We start from the raw sequence: 18664 nt of genomic DNA, 5'->3' as shown, positions 1-18664 counted from the left end.
ATAAGTTCAATTAAATGAAAGCTACAGTCACATTGACTTATTAATATGCTACATAATAATGTAGTGAACACTGACACTGCATGTTTTCCAGATCATCTAGCCGGAATACAGATCACAGAAGCTGCAGGGGGATTCACGATTTTCCCAGTGCATGATCTCCCGCATCCCCATTGTTTCCTGGTAATATGGATAAGCAGATAATCATGGCAATTGCGTCACCATATGGAGTATTATACAAATTGCAGTCCTGCGATTTGCTGCATTTTGTCATGTAGGGAACAGGGTCTAATTATGTTACCAGCTGACCCACGCTAAAAGTGACCAGCAGAGTCTCCTCTCGAAGATTCTCCCAGAGCGGTGACGCAAAAAGTTGGCAAGTTTGGCATAGGTGTGCTATTTGACTAAAACAATAGATCTACAGATACTAATTATTACTGAGGAGACCTTGAAGGATCGAGATTGAGAGACTCTGTAATAATGAAATGAAGTGTCATATAGCTATACACATGAGAGAGTATTGCCTTATAGCATTAATACAGTTAACAGTGGCGGCTGCTGCCCGTGGCATGGAAATTGTGGAAATACACACATGAACACCAAAGAACAGTATAAGTTGTGCCTATATAAAGCTGCAACTTACATATACATGCAACTCAGTATGAAGTACAAAATGCATAAAATATCAAACTTTAACAGGCGTGATGGTAATATAAATGATTATAACAGAAATGAATACAAAATATCTAAAATAAAAGACAGATAACTCAAACACAGACAAAAAGAAGCAATATATTTGTAGGAGGACTAAAAGTCATCTATTCTTTTGTATTTTGTTACAATAACTTACATCATCATCATCACCTGTGTCATATTATTTTATACACTTATTATTCTCAAAAAACTAGTATATTGGCCTTAACTGAGGGGCGTGATGCAAGTCTGTCCCATGTCAAACATGCTGTCATTGTGCATGTTGATTTAGGACACACATTGTAGGCAAGTACAACTGTAAATTATTATAATAATATTATTTTGCAATGCACTCTAGCACCCTTATCACTACACACTAGTGCTTGACATACATAGTCAGCACCTACATATACTGTAAATTCAGCACCTACATATACTGTAAATTCAGCACCTACATATACTGTACTGTACAGTCAGCACCTACATATACTGTATACTCAGCATCTGCAGCTCCTGAAGAAGCTGAGAGGTTGATCCAAGGGAAACGCGTTGAGATTCTTGCACCTATGGACACTGAACTCTTATAACAAGGAACTCCACTCCATCTGCATCCGGAAGCCTTTCCGAAGCGGCGACAGACTTTGCACAGTCATCCAGGTTTACCTGCACCCTTTCAAGTGAAATTGGAATCAATTCGAAGCCTCACATTGAACTTTAGATTTGGTACTCAATCGGCCACCTAGTACAAACTCCCTGCTTTTCCAACAATTGGAGTCATTCAGTTCAGATCCAATAATCCTCATGGTAGTATGCTTGTTATTAATACCTATATTTTCTAATTGTTTTTAAGTGCACTTGTACCTGTTTATATTAACATGGAATTCCTTATTCATTTTATGTTTAATTAAAAATACATATTGTAAAAGATACCGTTCCTAATCCAACTATTATTTTCAAACAGTCAGCGTTGGTACATTTCTGTTTTTAGCTTCCCATTGGAGCTGCTGTACATTTTGACTATCTGTTGTTTTGAACCTCTATTTGTTATATCTCTCATAACACCAAATACGGGGGACCCCTACTCTTTATTCAGGGCTGTCTTAATGGCATTGTGGACCCTATGCAAAACAATGTCCCTGGGCCCCTATTTAAGTTAAAAAAATAAACATAACTTCTCACAGTCTCTCCACCTGCTATCAGCCACCCAGCAATTAGCCTTAGCTTACAGCCATTAACTGTTTGGCTGCAGGCTGGTGGAGAATGTTTCCCGGCAGTGTAATTCCCAATCAAAGCAGCCGGGCAGCAATCACTACTAGCCTCACTAAAAACTCTGCAGGCACCATCAAACCCTTGCTCAAAGGCCCCTAGAATTGGAGGGCCCTAGGGCAGCTGTCTAGTATGCCAATGCGTTAAGATGGCCCTGTCTTTTTGTCCCCCGTATTTTTGGAACTAGGACCGGCTAAATAAGCCCGGATTGGTTATGCTCGGGAGAGGGGACCCCACGCCATTTTAAAAGCCTTTTTTTAACACAAATCCGCACACTCCCATTACTAAAAAAAAAACACACACACAAATTTCCATTACTAAGAATTGCCAGAAATCACAAGCGAATTCTGACTTTGACTAAAAAAATTGCATCCTATTACATTTGCGATTTTCGGGTGAAAAATCACAAATGTGACGTGTGCTATATGGTACGATTTCTTAGCTGTCCAAAAAATCGCACCCTATTACATTTCGCCCATGACCTCACTTGCAATTGGATAGCTTTTAGTTCAAGAGGTTTTACTGGACAGTTCAACTGAAATACAAAACTGTAAAAATGTGCCTCTCTGTATTAGCAATTTGAAGTGTCACTGATAATTGCGCTATTGATCAGCAGCCCCCCTCCCCCGGTAAAATCTGACACTGTGTAAAATCAGATGCAGTCTGCACTGACTTCACTGTGACTGGCAGTGACTTCCTATTTAAAGTATGACCTGCCAGTCACCCAAGGCAGTCCCTTTGGGACGTGTTCCCTCCCTAAAGGATGCCTCTATGGGCCGCCTGGGGGGCGTTTTGCTCATTAAAATGTGTTCTGAGGATGATACTGCACATGTGCTGGACCTGGGACTGTGAATATGCTACTATGGACTGCTGCTCTCCTCCCTGCTGCTCTCTCCCACCCTTCATCACCTTCACTCTGCATCCCCTCTTGCTCTCTCAGTGTGTGGCACATATACAGGGCAGCCAAGAGGCACGCCTTTCCCCGGTAAAATTTTGTAGGGGGTGGCCTAATCGCGGGAGGCGTGGCCACCTCCCACGCTTAGGCCACACCCCAAAATGTTTAAGGTGGGTGAAAAAACACTCTAAAGTCATCCCTCAAACACCCCCCCCACACACACACACACCATCTCAGCAGCAGCACACACCTACAGCATGAGCTATCACGCTGTAAGGTGTGTGCTGCTGCCCAGGAGTGACAGAGGGGGAAGGTATAGGAGGGCGAGGGGGTCATACCAGGGTCCCCGCCGGGCCCCTCCAGTAAGCCCGGGCCTGGGTAATTAGTACCCACCCCCCCCCCCCCTCTCGGCGGACCTGCATATATATAATGTGCATATGCCACACACTGTAATGCTCATTATACATTTGCCACACACCGTTATGCTCACTATACATATGCCACACACCATGCTGCCCATTATACATATGCCACACACCCTAATGCTCATTATACCTATGCCACACACCGTGATGCACAATATACATATATGGCTGTCCCTGTGTCCCCCTGCTGTCACTCTTCCTGTCCCTTTGTCCTTGCTGTCCTTGAATTTTGGCTCATACCGTGTGCTTGTGCCACAATGTGTAAAGGGGCACTAGTACTAGATAGTATAAGGGGTCCTACTAGTGTGGTGTAAGGGGTATGTGATGTGGTATGCTACAATTAAGGACATTCAGTGGTCACACCCCTTTTCCACGCGCGCATAACTATATCCTTTATTTTTCCATACCCCCACTTTAAAATTTCCACTTCGAGCACTGCTTACAAACCACATTGACATGATATATAATACAACACTGTATATTGCTTAGTATTTACAGTGTTTTTGCTTACATACTGTATGTTCATAACATTACTTTACCAAACAGAACAGTGATAGACAGATAGATAGACAGAGAGACACAGACGGACAGATGACTCTTCCTTACTTGTTTTCATTGCTTGCATCATATCTAGGCATAGGATCATAATCATTGCCATTGATATCAGTACTGGCCAGAGGATCCTGCACCCAAAAGGAGAAAGAATAAATTAATCATAGAACCAAGTTGTTATCATATGTTGCACAAGCTTATACTAACAAAGTAATTTTACCCATAAGTACTAATGATTAATCAACAGCTGACTTGTTATCCATAATATCATGACCTTGTACAGTACCTGCGGCAAAACATAATGCAATGTAGACAATATGTGACATTTCACTATGGCTCTCATTCTGATTGGTTCGCTACGATGTTGAAGATCTGTACATGCGCATAAGCGAATATGCGCGTGTGCAGGTTTTCACTACGGGCACCCTTGTAGACTTGCATAGTCCCGTTGGTGCTCACGGGGGGGGGGGGGCAGGAGGCGGGTAGGGGGCAGTCGCATCCTGGACGTACCCACGAAAACGTCTCCATGTTAATTGGGGTGTCTAACGCCCTTCCGTGGGTGGTGTAGCTGATATGGAGCAGGGCGCTGCTATATAAGGCACCAGAGAGTGACTTATATTAGCGAGCACTTAAAAAAATAATTTGATGGTCGGCAACCATCAAATGAATTTGGTCACCCACACAAGGCTGTGAATGGATGTTTATGTAAAACATCCATTTGCAGGCCTGTGGGAAAAATCGGTGAATAGTAAAGGGAGGGCGTTTGGACGGGCAGTGCTACAAGGCTTGTAAAGCAGCAAACTTGCGCAGATTTGCAAGCCAACCATAATGACAGCCTACATGTATGGTTACTGTCTCCACTGATCTTTAAAATGACTAGTCTTGCTTACAATTTAGGGATTTTTTTACAATTATATTTAACTAGACCCATGATTTTCTCCTTGTAGCTGTTTCCAATGACGTGAGTCCCGAGTCAACCTGGCAAAAAACCTGGGTTTTTAGGCCGGTGGAAAAGGGGTATGAATTAACATAGTGCAGCATGTTGGCACAGTGGTTAGCTGACACCTCACACCACTGTGGACATGAGTTACATTAAACATCAGTGCCATTGATTTTGTATGGTCAAAAAGCTGGCACTTAATTGAATACCCCTGTTTGTGCTAGGCCCGACACATTGGTACTGTAAGTCATGTAAGAATAAAAATAAGCTTATGAGACATTCTGTTGTCAGTCAGTAAGCAACACAAATCCCCAAATAGACACCATTTACATGAAGAATTATATGGTGTTTGTCATGTGTGAGTACCAGTCCAGATGTGCTAGGAAGACACTTATTCAAAAAATGAATTGCTATAATAAAAAGCAAAAGGTTCTTCCACATACAACAAAGTACAACTTTATGGGCTTGTAACATATGTAACCAAGCTTATCGTGGCTTCGGCATGGCGTGAGTGCGACTCATATCCCGGCGATGAGCATGGTTACATTGTCTTCCTTTCTGTCCTTTTCCTCGTTGTAACTATTGCATATCTACAAGATACAGTATGTATCTGAATGCAATGTCCCATAAAGCCTGATATGTAGTTGACTGTAGTTCTAAAAGGTTTTGCACTCTTGGGTAATATGATTTATGATGGTTCACAGAAGGAGGACATACTGCTGAGTGACAAAGTAGTATTAGTAGTCAGACTGCTTGCAATGTCTATACATGATTCAATCACAGAAATGTACAATGATACCTCTCTGACACCGAGTGAAAACCCCAGGATAATGCTCAATGTTAAAAGGTCTAGCTGGAACCAAGTTGCCAGGGGCCTCAACCCTGGTCGCAACCAGGGTTATTTCTGGGACCAGACCATGTAGCCTCCAGTGGGAAAGGCATGACCTGGGTCATGGAGACATGGGTCATACCTTAAAGCCTCTGATTTATGGGTTCCGCAGCACTTAGAGACAGACGTGGGTTAAACAGGAGACCTGGGTCATTGAAAGACCTGGGTCTGGGACCCAGGTCACGGGAATAACTTGGATCCATCTTCCAGTGTGGAAGTGAGCGATCGTTCAGTTGTCATGCAAATCTGCTAACGTTGGTTGGCGCCAAAATGTGTCTCTTCGCATGCAACATGCGAAATACATGCAAGAATAGGTTAAATGTAAATCAGAGCTATTTTTGTTGAAAAATTTAGGATTTTTCTGACAATCAGAAATATCATCTGGCCTATGATGCAAATTTGGGTGAAAAATAAGCACGCAAGGGAATTGACGCGCCAAGAAAGCTTGTATTATTTAAGTTGTACATATTTTACTGCTCATTTCTCTGGAGAAATGCATGTGGCTTAAATTCAAATGGGACAACCTAAATAGTTATCTCAAAGATTTTAGAGTTTTATAGCACATTACAGTATCCAAAATATGTGAATTACATGAATCTGATGTTCATAATTCCACATTATTTTATAACCATGAGTTGACACAGTTCATTTGCAAGTCAAGCCAAAATCGTTCCATAATTGCTCATAATATTCACTTCCCAACACTATTCCCACGTGCATTCTAACTCAAATGAAATAATTCTCTATCGTGTTAACGCAGCATTCTCAATTACAAGGAAACTTTCTAATGCAGTGCTTAAAAAAAAAAACTATCTGACACATTTACTGTATCCAACAGCTGCATAACTTAACATTGAATCTCACAGGGCCAAACAATCCTTGATTCACTGAGCTGTAAGCGTGTCTGAGCAGGAATGATACCGAAGATTAATTTGTTTCATTTTGAAATACAGTATTGTGTAATTGTACCACTGATTTTAAAATTCCCATTATTGCAATATTAGTGGTATCCCAGTGACTTGTTTAATTTAATGTGACAGGAAATAATTTAATGGAAGATTCCACATGATCAACTTTCCATGTGAGAATAAATGATAGGTGGCCTAAAACCAGTATTGCTTTGATTTTATTTAATAAATGTCCCCTTGTCCTGGACTAGCTAAACAGCATTGATCTCTACCCTGGAATACTGAACAGTACCAAGGTACAGCCAAACTAATCAGCAGTGAGATGCAGTCATGTCAACAATAACACCACAAACTCAGCAGTTATTATGTCGACATTGTAATGTAATCTGTAATGTCAACATGTGAAATGTTGACATTCTGCAGGTTAGGTTTGCGGGAGCGGTTGGTTAAAGACAGGTTGTGGGAAGAGAACATTAGGCACTAGGGGGGGGGGGGGTTGCAGTTAGGTTCAAGGGAGAGGGTTAGGGGCAGGGGCGTAACTAGATATTCGTAGGTCCCATAGCAAAGGTTTGTAAGGGCCCCCTATTTAGCAACTGATGGAGACAAATGTATGTAAAACATATTATTAGACAGTAAAGATGGGCCCCCTTCAGCTCTGGGCCATACAGCAGCTGCACCCCTTGCACCTATGTTAGTTACGCCCTTGGTTAGGGGATAAATGGCCTGAATCATTTGTAGTAGCAATGTTTACTGCAGATGTTTTGCTATTGCGCATGTACCAAAGACATAGGCGGAGATTCTCTAAGCTAGAAATGCGGTAATACCCCCGTTATCTGGGTTTTTGCCGCATTTTGGGATCTGGCGATGCCCCATAGAAGCCAATGGGCTTCTACCGCAACCCTCCGCCGACCCACCGCCGCCCTGCACGGACCCCCGCCGCCCCGCATCGCCCCCTCCCCCCTCACCTGTGTCTGGGCAGCACAGAGCTGTGCTGCCCGGACCTGTGACCTCCTCCCTGCACTGAACCTCTTCCGGGTACAGGGAGGAGGAGAGCCCGGCGCAGCAGCAGCAGCGGCGCCGGGTGTGGGAGGGAGGGGGGAGCCGCCGGGACCTGCTGGGACCCGGCGACTCTCACCGCAAAGGACAGCTCTTAACGCAAGAGCTGTCCTTTGCTAATAATTATGTTACAACATATGCGATAATTATAATTGCGAAGGGGGGCGGAGATTCTTAGAGAATCTCCCCCTTAATGTGCATGTGCAGTGATAGTTTAGCGATGGTATATGCACACATGGTTGGTGATGTAACAGGAGATGGTTAGAAAAATGCAGGTGTTGCAAATTCATAGAGGCCCAGTGAGATGATCATTGTGAGACTGTATGGGGAGGTTCAAATATGTGGCCAAAGTGTACATGATATTCCCCTCTGAATCAGGATCAGGGTTCAGATTTAGGGCCAGATTCTCTAAGCTCCAAAAGTGATAAAATGAAGAATGATAAACAGCCAGCCAATCAGCTCCTACCTGCCATGTCACAGACTTTGTTTGAAAAATGTCAAACAAGAGCTGATTGGTTGGCTGTTTATCACTCTCCATTTTATCACTTTTGAAGCTTAGAGAATCTGTCCCTAAGAACATTACTCAACACTGGCTGAGACATGAAAGTCAACATCACCTGAAACCCATTAGCAGGAGGTACAGTAAGGTTAGGCATAGGTTGTGGGCAGGGGTTTAGGATTAGGCTGCAACCCAGGAGGGTGAGGTTTAAGGTGAGGAATGCTGGGGTTAGGTTTAGGCACTAGTAGGGAGGGTTAGGGTCATGCTGTGGGAGAGAGGAGGGTTGGGGTAAGGATGCTAGAAGGGACAGTTAGAAGGTGAAATGTAAGTTTACTTTCCTGACCACCAGCATCCTGACCGCCAGCCATCCATATGGATCCCATTTAGTCACCACAATTATACAATAAAGCCGAACATTATGGTCAACTATTAGGAATAATGGATGACTATGAACTGGCAAAGTACCTGTAATAGGGCCCCCAGAGTTGTAACTCTGGGAGACAATAGAGTCATCTGCCGCCGGGCTCCTGCTCCCAAGGGGGCACCTTTCCTCCCCCGTGAGTTTAAATCAGTTAATAGAAAGCCGTCAATATTGCTTCTGTGGCTGACTCCCCCTCCTAACATCATGTTTGCAAGTGTCACACATTGTTTTAGAACCCATGACCTTTTTTACTGGAGACAGACACCTTACTGATTGAGCTATTTGGACTCGGAGGGCACCAATATTTAACTTGCCTCCGGGCAACTGGGATGAACTTATTCCACTGAGGGCCCCCATCCACAAGTCAGATTCAGAAGAGACCGATCTGAAGAAAACAGGCCAAATCTGAGCTCCCTAGGATCAGATGTGAGGCATGGCTTAGTACGAAAGTATCTTAATGGAATACATTACAATTAATCAGCAATCAGCTAGAGAGAATAATTGTTCCTTAAAACAGCTTGGAGTATTATAGCTACTAATAGTCTGGTATTAATTATCTTTCAGTTTACCATAGTGTCAAAAGCTCATGGATGTCGTACAATAGTAAATCACTGCCACTGTATACAGCCCATCTTCTAGCATGGTCATGCTGACAATACATTGTAATCCAGGCTGTGGTTTTAGACCCCGAATCATTCACCATGCCTGTAACTATAGTTACTAATCTGCCCAATAGTGCAGATTGGGCCGTAAAACTTACATAATTCTGCATCAAGTCAGGGTGATTTCTCTCAATCCCGTCATCTAGGATAGTAACTACCACATTTTTTCCAGTGTATCCTCTCTTCCAAGCGCCTACGATGTTCATGTCTGATTGACAGTGATGGGCATTGTCACTGCAGTGCTGCAGAAGAAAAGAAAAACTTCAATTGTTGCTTGATATAAACAAATATTACAATTCATATATTAAAGCAGCAACTTATCTATGCAGACGTACAGTACAAATTATATAAAAAAATGTCAATTGAAAAATTGAGTAAAATTAATAGGTACTTTGAGAAATTTAACACACCTTACCTGGACCTGTTGTACGGTCTCAGGTCCCACCGCCACCCCACCCTACCTTCCACATTGCAGGCAGCGGCACTTTAGGCAGGTACAGAGAAGAGATTGCTCCCTCCCTATCATTGGGCTCATAAAAAAAGGTTTGTGGAAGCAGTCAGTCCTCACTCCCTGCGTGATGTCGTGCAGGAAGTAGAGATTGCACTTGCCGACCCCTCTAACTGAATTTTCCATAGTGGGCTCACCACATCCCCATGCAGCCATTGTGATATATGTGATATTTTCAAAGAGGCTGTGCAATTCTGTGCATTTAAAATTCAAATGCAGCAGGAGGGATCTGCGAGATCTGAGTCTGAAGATACAGCCTTGGATCACCACAGCGATTCGTGATGGTTTTAGGCAGCGGTCAGCCTGGGAAAGCTGAAGCTTACTCAGGCTGGATGTTGGATCGGGACACCAAATCCTTGTCCAAAAATGCAGACCCTAGACCCGTCATGTCTGCAATATGGGGGCAAAATGATGAAGTTCTCAGATATACAGTAGCAAATACATTTGAATTGCAACTACAGTATATCAGTCCAATTTGTGTTTCCGGGGATTCGGAACATCAGATTGTATATTAGCCGGCACAGCGGACAGGAACACATGCTTCTGCTGTGTACTGTATCTGGTCTTAGAAAGAGCAAGTAAAGGTGCATACACATTATGCAATATCCTCTATGAATGATATCACCAATGATTTTCCCATGACCTGCCATATACTCCTGGACAAATGATATAATGCATGCACACTTAACAATATCTTTAAACGATATCATTCAAGCGGCCACATCCAGAAGTGTACGACTGATAGGGTCGTTAATGGCTAATGTGCTTAAACATTAGCCGATATGTACAATAAAATCATTAACGATATGGTTATCGTGCATATTGTTTTTTTTTTTATGTCATATTGTATATACAAATGGTCAAAACCATGTTGCACTGCAGGAGGGGAAGATTTAAAATGCACAGAGTGAAAGGCATGTCCTAACTCAAATCTAAATTGCAGTTGAAAAACAAAGCTGTCCAGCATTTGTGGACTACATGCAGGGCCGGTGCAAGGCATCTAGGCGCCCTAGGCAAACCTACAGGATACCGCCCCCCCCCCCCCCCCTCCCCGTTTTCCTCAGAAGCAAAAAGTATATTATGCTGTACTGTTGGAGACTGCTGACTTACACCAGTCCTCACCAGCAGCTAGAGTGATTTATATATAAATTGTGTCCAGCAGTATAGAGGGGCAGCGGATTGCCGCTGAGTAGCTGGGGGTTGAGGTGGGGGGGTCGCAGGGCCGGTGCTATGTTGTCCTCCACATGCCACTCAGACCACACTACAGACCTCCACATGCCAGTTAAACCACAACACAGTTGTGGTTTATATGCTACTTGGACCTTGTCATGTCTACTGCACATGCCTCCACAATTTTTACCTTCCCACAACCAATACTCCCGTCCAACAACAAATATCACATTCCACAAATAATAGAACAGGGAGCCTCCCATCGTCTTACAACAAATAGAACACAAACCCATCCTTCATCCCACCACAAATACAACATAGAACCTCACTTCACCCACAACAAAAACTGGAACTGGTGCCCTTTAAGTAGTATTATGTACAGGATCAAAGTAATGGCAAATATATATATATATATATATATATATATATATATATATATATATATTATAATTATTAATAGTAAATTCTGCTTACTTGCCATGCTTCAGTTTATTTAATCATTAATCTTGCTTCTGAATGTAGCCACTGGCTGTGGATGGTGGGAGGGGAGGCTTGGGCACACATAAGGGGATAGCAAGTGTATGAATGGGGAAAGTATCAAAGGCAGGGGCACAGAGGTATAGAATCAAGGGGGGGCAGAGGTACAGATGGCATAGAGAGAAGTTGGGGGGGGGGGTATCATGATACACATATAGAGGCTCAGTTTCAGAACAAAGAAATTCAGAACATACAAAAGATGTGCAGACTATATAGGAGAGTGAGTAGAGGTATGGCAAATGGGACTGCATAGAAGGGGGATAGGTAGAAGCAGAGGCATAGCTGGGGAAGTTCGTTCTGAACACTCTAGCACAGGAAGCAGGGGAGGAGCAGAACGGAGGATCTGTAGAAGGACCTTGGGACGGGGCAACATGTACAACAGAAGTGAATGCAGAGAGAGAGAGAGGAACCTGCTGAGCTGCTGGGACTGGAGATTTAGGTGATTCTCCTGTGACTCCAGAGTGGGGAAGGGACACATCCTGCCAGAAAGGACAGCAGAGACCACTAAAGATATCAGGTTACGATCAGCAGCTGCAGTACTCCCACTCACTACACCTGCCTCTGCAGTCAATCCATCCCCTATTAGCCTTTCTGGCTCATTGCAAAACATCTAACCTCACCTCAAGTAACACTGTCCGCCTCTGAGGGGAGAAAACAGCCCGGGATCTCTCCTGCACTGCTTTAGGTTGCCGCTGCCTGTCAGCTGTTTTACAGGCACACCAAGCAGCAGGGAGAGCACCTGCCCATTGCAGGCTCTGCTGAGTGTGCGTTAATCACTGGCCACCATCCGCCTGAGATTAACGCGGATTGCTACTGTGTCCTGGGCAGGGGGTGGGGAGGGGGGGGGGTCATCCGATTCACTCACCGTCACCAAATTGTTTAATAAGTGCTTGATAGTGCACGGCCCTTCCTCCTGCTCTCCTCTGCGGGAACTTTCTTCCTGCTGCTGCTGCTTCTTCCTCCTGCGGCTCACTACCGCCCTCCAGTGGCCGGCGCCCTAGGCAAATGCCTAAACCTGCCTAGTGGTGGCGCCGGCCCTGACTACATGCAAAAGCAGGCAGTATTTACCCTGCCAAAAATTATGCATTTACACACCTTGCATTGCAACATGGTTAGCTCCAGGTGCAGTTACTAGCTTTCTTACTTCATCCCCATCTCAGAACAAGGTGAAAACAGCAAAGCCTCAATGAAAATAGTTAACATTGTTGTCTGATATTAAAAACTTTATTTTTCTCAAAGACTAAAGTTGTCCATACATCAGGACGACCTGATCATATGCAGGTTGTGGAGCGGTTGAACGAGCGATCGTATGTGCTTAAAAAGCACATACGATCTGCTTACGACTGCAGTGAAAGCCGATGGGTCAGACACGCAGCACGTTTGATCTGAGGGCCAACCTCTCGACCTGCGAAACCTCACATCGTAACAACATTACACACGATGTGCACACGATCCGTCGCACAACCTGTCGTGATTGCGCGTTTGGGCCCAATATCGTTCAGGTAAATGGAGGCCTTAAGGGCCTAATTCAGCATGGATCACAATTCTGTGAATTTGCAGTGGACTGTGAGTAGAGAGCCGCCACTCGGACAGAAAGAGTAACCTCCCCTTTTGTGAGAGAATTGCGAATAGATTGCTAATCGGTATCCAATCGCAAATCCATAGAAATAACCAAAGATTTTACTACCTGTGCAAATGTGAGTAGGCTTCCACTAATCTACCACTGAGACACAATGGAAGTGGTCATAGCTGACTTTACAGATCCTAGTCAAACACACCTGGGCACACCTGCAGTTATTCCGACACATCTTATTTGCATAAATAAAACAAATGGAAGCCGCAAAACGACCTTGGCTACATGGTTTTTTGTAATGCCAATCTCCTGTGCTTCACCTGAGACTTTGTATGTGCTTAAAACTAATTCCTGTGCTGTCAAAGTTGCAGCCGAGAGATGTGGCATCTCCCTGCATCCGCAGTGCTAATAAGATGCACATTTTAAAGACAAAGACAGCATGGTACACCTCTTGGAGTGTCTCAGTTACACCAGGTTTCTTGGTCACATAGGCATATGAGGACACTTCTAAATGATATCAGTATGCATTTGGGATATTCCCATAATCCAGAGCAATCCTATGACCATCCAATTTTCCGGTACAAAGAATAAAGATAGCTCTTATTGTTTTTCATTTAAACCAGAACAGGGATTACAGGGGTACAAGATACATGGTAACTAGGCTTCCTTGTGTACAGAGAAACCTTCGCTGGCTGCGGCTTATCTGCGGCAAGAGCAGTGTTATTACGGCTATAGTCTGATGTATGGGGTGTAATATACACAGCCCAATTGCCAGTATTAAAGCCACTCCTTAGTACCGCTTGAGTGTTCCTGCTACAATATTTACTGTCTGATGTTTAAGGAGGCATATCCCTTCCTTTTCCAACAGTAATTGCCATATAAATGTATCTGAGGAAGAGTATAAAACGTCTTTCTGCGGCTTATCTGATGATATGTGAGATGCCGGCTCTCTCCTAAAACGAGCATGTTGTGTATACATTTCCAGCAATAGATGTTTTCATCTACTCAACTGATACATCGAATTTATTATACACGGCTTGTGTAAAACTATCACTTCATTAAGGCCTTTTATTTATGTGCTGTACAAGTATACAGCGGAATGGTAACCTTTCTATAACAACAGCTGACTCATTATCACATAAAGAGGAGACAATAATACGGGTGCACTAAGCTGCACTTTGCTGTTATGCCCGTATGTGTAAATAAATAGTTTTAATTTAGCTCGTTTACTTCAGATGGTCTTTGTAAGCGATATCATTTAAGCCAATGCAAACAACATATTGGGTTTGTATCTTGCATTTATTGCTGCTTACGTTGCACTTGCCAATTACAGTACATCAAGGACAACATTTTAGCTATTTGATTTTCTTTGCCACAGTAAATGCTATTACTACAAACAGTTTTCTATAGGACAGTGACCGGATGTACTCTAGAAGCAACATTGGGAGGCTTAACCTTTAAAAGGGCAACCGATTAATTTCAAATTAATTAAATTGAATATATTTATTCTATGAAAGATACACCTATATGCTTTTAGAACATATCAGCCCCATACATTGTAACATACAAAAATGACAACTTAGCAGGAAGGAGCTGGGGCTCCCCATTAAAGCTGGAAGGACCACATGCCCGGTTATGGTATAAAATGTTAATAGTGTCTAGGTTGACCCCCAAATGGTCAACATACAGTAGTCAACGGGTCGACACAAACAACATGTTGACATTGAAACTGTCAACACATGAAAATGTCAATATGCGTTTTTTAAGGTCTTGTGGTCAATTTGTAGGTTTCAACACAAAGACCCGGAAATTGGTCCTGTAGCCAGGTTTGCTTTGCTCGAGCCATGCGATCTATCCAGCACATATTTTGCATACATGATAACATATATGTGCTAAACAGTTCTGTCCAATGCACTACATGGTCCGCACTGCAGCCGGCGCTGTCTCTAATGAAGGGACACAAACATGTATTTCACTGTGGCTGTACCAAAGATGAGCCTCACTCAAGTACACATTGCTCCTGCATCTTTGGATCCCCATCCCCACAGGGTGACAGGCTGACTGTGTGCAATGACCCAGGACCCATTCTGCACATGCGAAGAATCAGAGATCTACAGACGTGTCCTCATACAGCCTTGCCATAATGCATGCATCTCGGGATTTCCTAGCGGTGGACAAAATAATGTACAATTCAGAGAGCAATCATTCCAATCTCCAAGCCAGTAGGACGGGTCTAGTTCATTGACAATGTTGACATTCATTAGGTTATTGGCATGTCAGCAGGGTGTTGTAATGTCAATATTGAACAAGTTGACATGTTCATTATGTTAAGCTTACCCAAGACGACACTAATGTAATGTCAGCAATGTTGACACTGCTATTTTTGTGTAATTCTCTAATGGTAGACCCTGACCCTAAAATAAGTGTTTATGACAATTTAGGCATTTCATATTTCAACATTCTGTCAATGTCAAGATTAATCATGTAGACATTTTAACCATGTTGAAAGCATCATCTCGACCTTTTTATTTCAATATAAATATTGATATAATGCTCGGAGAGATTGTGACTGCATACCAGTAGGGCTTTTAAAGAGGTCAAGAGAGTTGTACATCCATTGACATCAACAAATAAAACTTATGAAATTTTTTTTTTTCACATAGGATCACAGGGATAACTATAGCATAATAAATGACAGCACTCTGTCCCCTGCTGGCATATGTATGGGTAACACTTCTTTCAACTGATGACCTTAGACTTAGAGGATAATGATATCATATCAGTGGCCGATTTCTGTTATAACTTTATGGTCATTCGGATATATATCACTGTTCCTCTATTTGTTAGTTTTTATTCAAAACTGTTACCTTATTTTGCTAGTGGCAATAGCTTCAGGCAAGTTATCTAATCCATCTTCACTTCCACTCTGCTTCCAGTTGGTGTCATGCAAGATTCTATCTTTGACTGTCTTTACCATCTAATCATCTGCTCTCAGCAACTACATTAGTTCTTTTGGACTTTGCTACCACCTCTATGGGGACAATAACCACATTTATTTCTCTTCAGTCTCTGTTTACAATGACTCACTTTTTCCAAGTCTGCTGTTTCGGGGTCACACTTGACTCTGCCTTTTCTTTCTCCGACAACACACACAGGGGTTTATTCTGCTTGGTACGGTGGGACCGGGTACGGGCGGATCGGGTTTTTTCTGCTTGGTACGGTGGGACCGGGTACGGGCGGATCGGGTTTTTTTTTCATCTGCACATGCGTAGCTTTTGCTATGCGCATGTGCGGTGACCTCACACCGCTCACGGACGGGTCTCTCTGTGCGAAAAAACCTGTCCGCAAGAGTACGGTCATTGTGGGCGGCATGGGGGCGTTTTTAGGGGAGCGGCCGGAATAATGAGGAAAACTGGGCGCAAACATGGGAGTACACGGGGGTGTGCAGCAAAAATGTATGGTGCTACAACCGCTCGATCGGCGAACGCACCGTGCATCTTGGGCCAAAAACAGGCGGACGCCAAAGATAGCTCCAGACCACCCCTAGAGATACCGTATGAGAGCGGACGCCTGGGTCTGCTAATTAACGCTGATTACTACACCTGAATGTAATAAGCAATGCTGCAGCCTATTAAGTGAAAACCATGATTTCACTACCTTCAAGCCACACAGCCCTCAAACACATTGGAAGCATATCTTTCTACACTTCTCTACATGTAAAGGTTGGTTTAAGTTTAGGTAAGATTCATTCTAAGACCTGCTTATATAAGTCAAGGTAGTTATTTTATGACCATCTACACCCATTCAGTAAGTGTTTTTGTATACTTTAAAAAGCAGGACACTCAAGTCACAGAAGTCAATTTTTTCACTGTAACACCAACATGACTTTATTTAAAAGTTAAACCAATGTGGGGACACATAGATAGTGAGTAAAATGCTACATTAAATCATAATAAATATCCATGTAATGAGGGTTAAAATGTTGTTTTATTAGGGTGTTTATTAAGGTAGACAATTGAGTTAATAGAAAACAATTATTGAATAACAGTTAGAATAATTAATTAATTGTCTTAATTATAGTTGAAAGGCTAGATTTGCAGTGCCATATATGTGAAGGGTATTCCACCGTGCACGGACGTACGCTCACTCTCACAATCGGTGACACACGCTGAGTTTTCCATTGAAAAAAGGCGAGACCCATCCGTGCACTGTGACGTACGCTCAGATATATGGAAGATGTCGGTGTGAAAATGGACAAGATCCATCCGTATACGGTGGCGTACGCTCTGTTGTACGCCAGTTAACGGTGGCTAAGAGGAGATCCGCCTGTGCACGGTGGCGCACGCTCAAGTGTACGCCACTCCCCATTGTCGGTGTTTGTGACCGTCCATATGCGGCTGTTCTGTGGGCAGACTTTCGCTCACCGTCCGCGTACGGGAAACGTACGGTGAAACGGACCGTACGTCCGTTTCACCGACCTAACCAGAATAAGGCCCACAGTCTCTTTAACAATTCTGTAGTTTCCACTAAAGCAATATTTCCAGAATTAGCTGCTACTTCACCGTGAAGATTACGAAAACTCTCATTCATGCTCATTATTCCATACAATATAATATAATTCCATATAATATAATCCGATAACCATTGTGTGATTATTTGCTCCTCTCTGGCTTTCATCTTGCTTTGCCCCTCTCCAGTCTATCCTTAACTCTGCTGGACACCTCATTTCCCTCTCTCTGCCCTCTATCACTGCTGCTCTTTGCCAGCACTTCCCTTGCTCCTTATGCAACACAGAATTAAATCCAAATTCCAGGCTCTCCTATTCTCCACTCTTTCCTACATCTACGACCTCACATACTGTAATGATTGCCACCTCAGATGACAACTTTCCACTCTCACATTCAAGACTTCTTCCAGGTCCCTCTTAATATCTGCAATGCCTTTCCCTCAATCCATGACCTTTTTATACTGCCTCCCAGTCTTCAATTATGACATTTAAACTATATTTTCATTGAACTTTGCCAACCACTCTTCCCAACGCTGCTGTCTTTGTCCTCTTCTGATCTCTTCTCCCTTTTGTGTCTATGCATATGCCCTATAGATTAATTATGTTTCTTATTATGGAGCTATGTAAAGTTATATACATTTTGAATTAGTCTGTACATATGCATCTTGTCCATTTCTCCCCTTGTGGTGCCTTAAATATGAATGCAAATGTAGATGTTGATTATATGATGGAGCGTACTCTACACTTTATTATATGCCCTATTTCAGTAGACACTGAACCCGCAATACATATAATTAAAATATAAGACAAAAAGAAACGGTCTTACATCAAATATAGGTAATCTTATAGGGAGTGCTGCAAATGCTGATAAGTGACGTCATTCTAAAATGGGGAAGACAGTTGATATATCTAATTTATGCTAACAGGTGGCAGTCCTACCAAATCATGAAGGCAAAGACAATGGTGATCTTTCAATGCATTCGTTTACTGTTTCAGTTGTAGAGACTCCAGGTTACGCTTATGTAGGGCACACACCAGAACAATTATGAACGTGAGCAGATTGTGAGACTATCATACGATGGTTGCACGATTTGTTGGAGCACACAATCTGCTCACGATCTGTATACGATCCAATCATGATCCAATCACTATCTGTACCCAGTTGA

At 43.0% G+C, this 18664-nt stretch overlaps 1 protein-coding gene across 2 annotated transcripts in view; it reads right to left on the bottom strand.

Annotated features, from left to right (window-relative positions):
* The window catches only part of LOC146078639 (proprotein convertase subtilisin/kexin type 5-like), a 275576-nt gene that overhangs the window by 136027 nt on the left and 120885 nt on the right, over positions 1 to 18664 (bottom strand). For both annotated transcript variants that reach the window (XM_083186123.1, XM_083186122.1), the window contains exons 4-5: positions 9302 to 9445; positions 3883 to 3959 (exon numbers count right to left, since the gene is read on the bottom strand). In XM_083186123.1, the coding sequence (XP_083042249.1) occupies positions 3883 to 3959; positions 9302 to 9445 (221 nt within the window). The remainder of the gene's footprint in view (positions 1 to 3882; positions 3960 to 9301; positions 9446 to 18664) is intronic.

Source organism: Crinia signifera, chromosome 1 (assembly GCF_055691185.1).
Source record: "Crinia signifera chromosome 1, ASM5569118v1, whole genome shotgun sequence".
NCBI classification, from domain to species: Eukaryota; Metazoa; Chordata; class Amphibia; order Anura; family Myobatrachidae; genus Crinia; species Crinia signifera.
The sequence above is the reverse complement of the archived record's forward strand: the minus strand, read 5'-3'. Positions and strand labels throughout refer to the sequence as shown.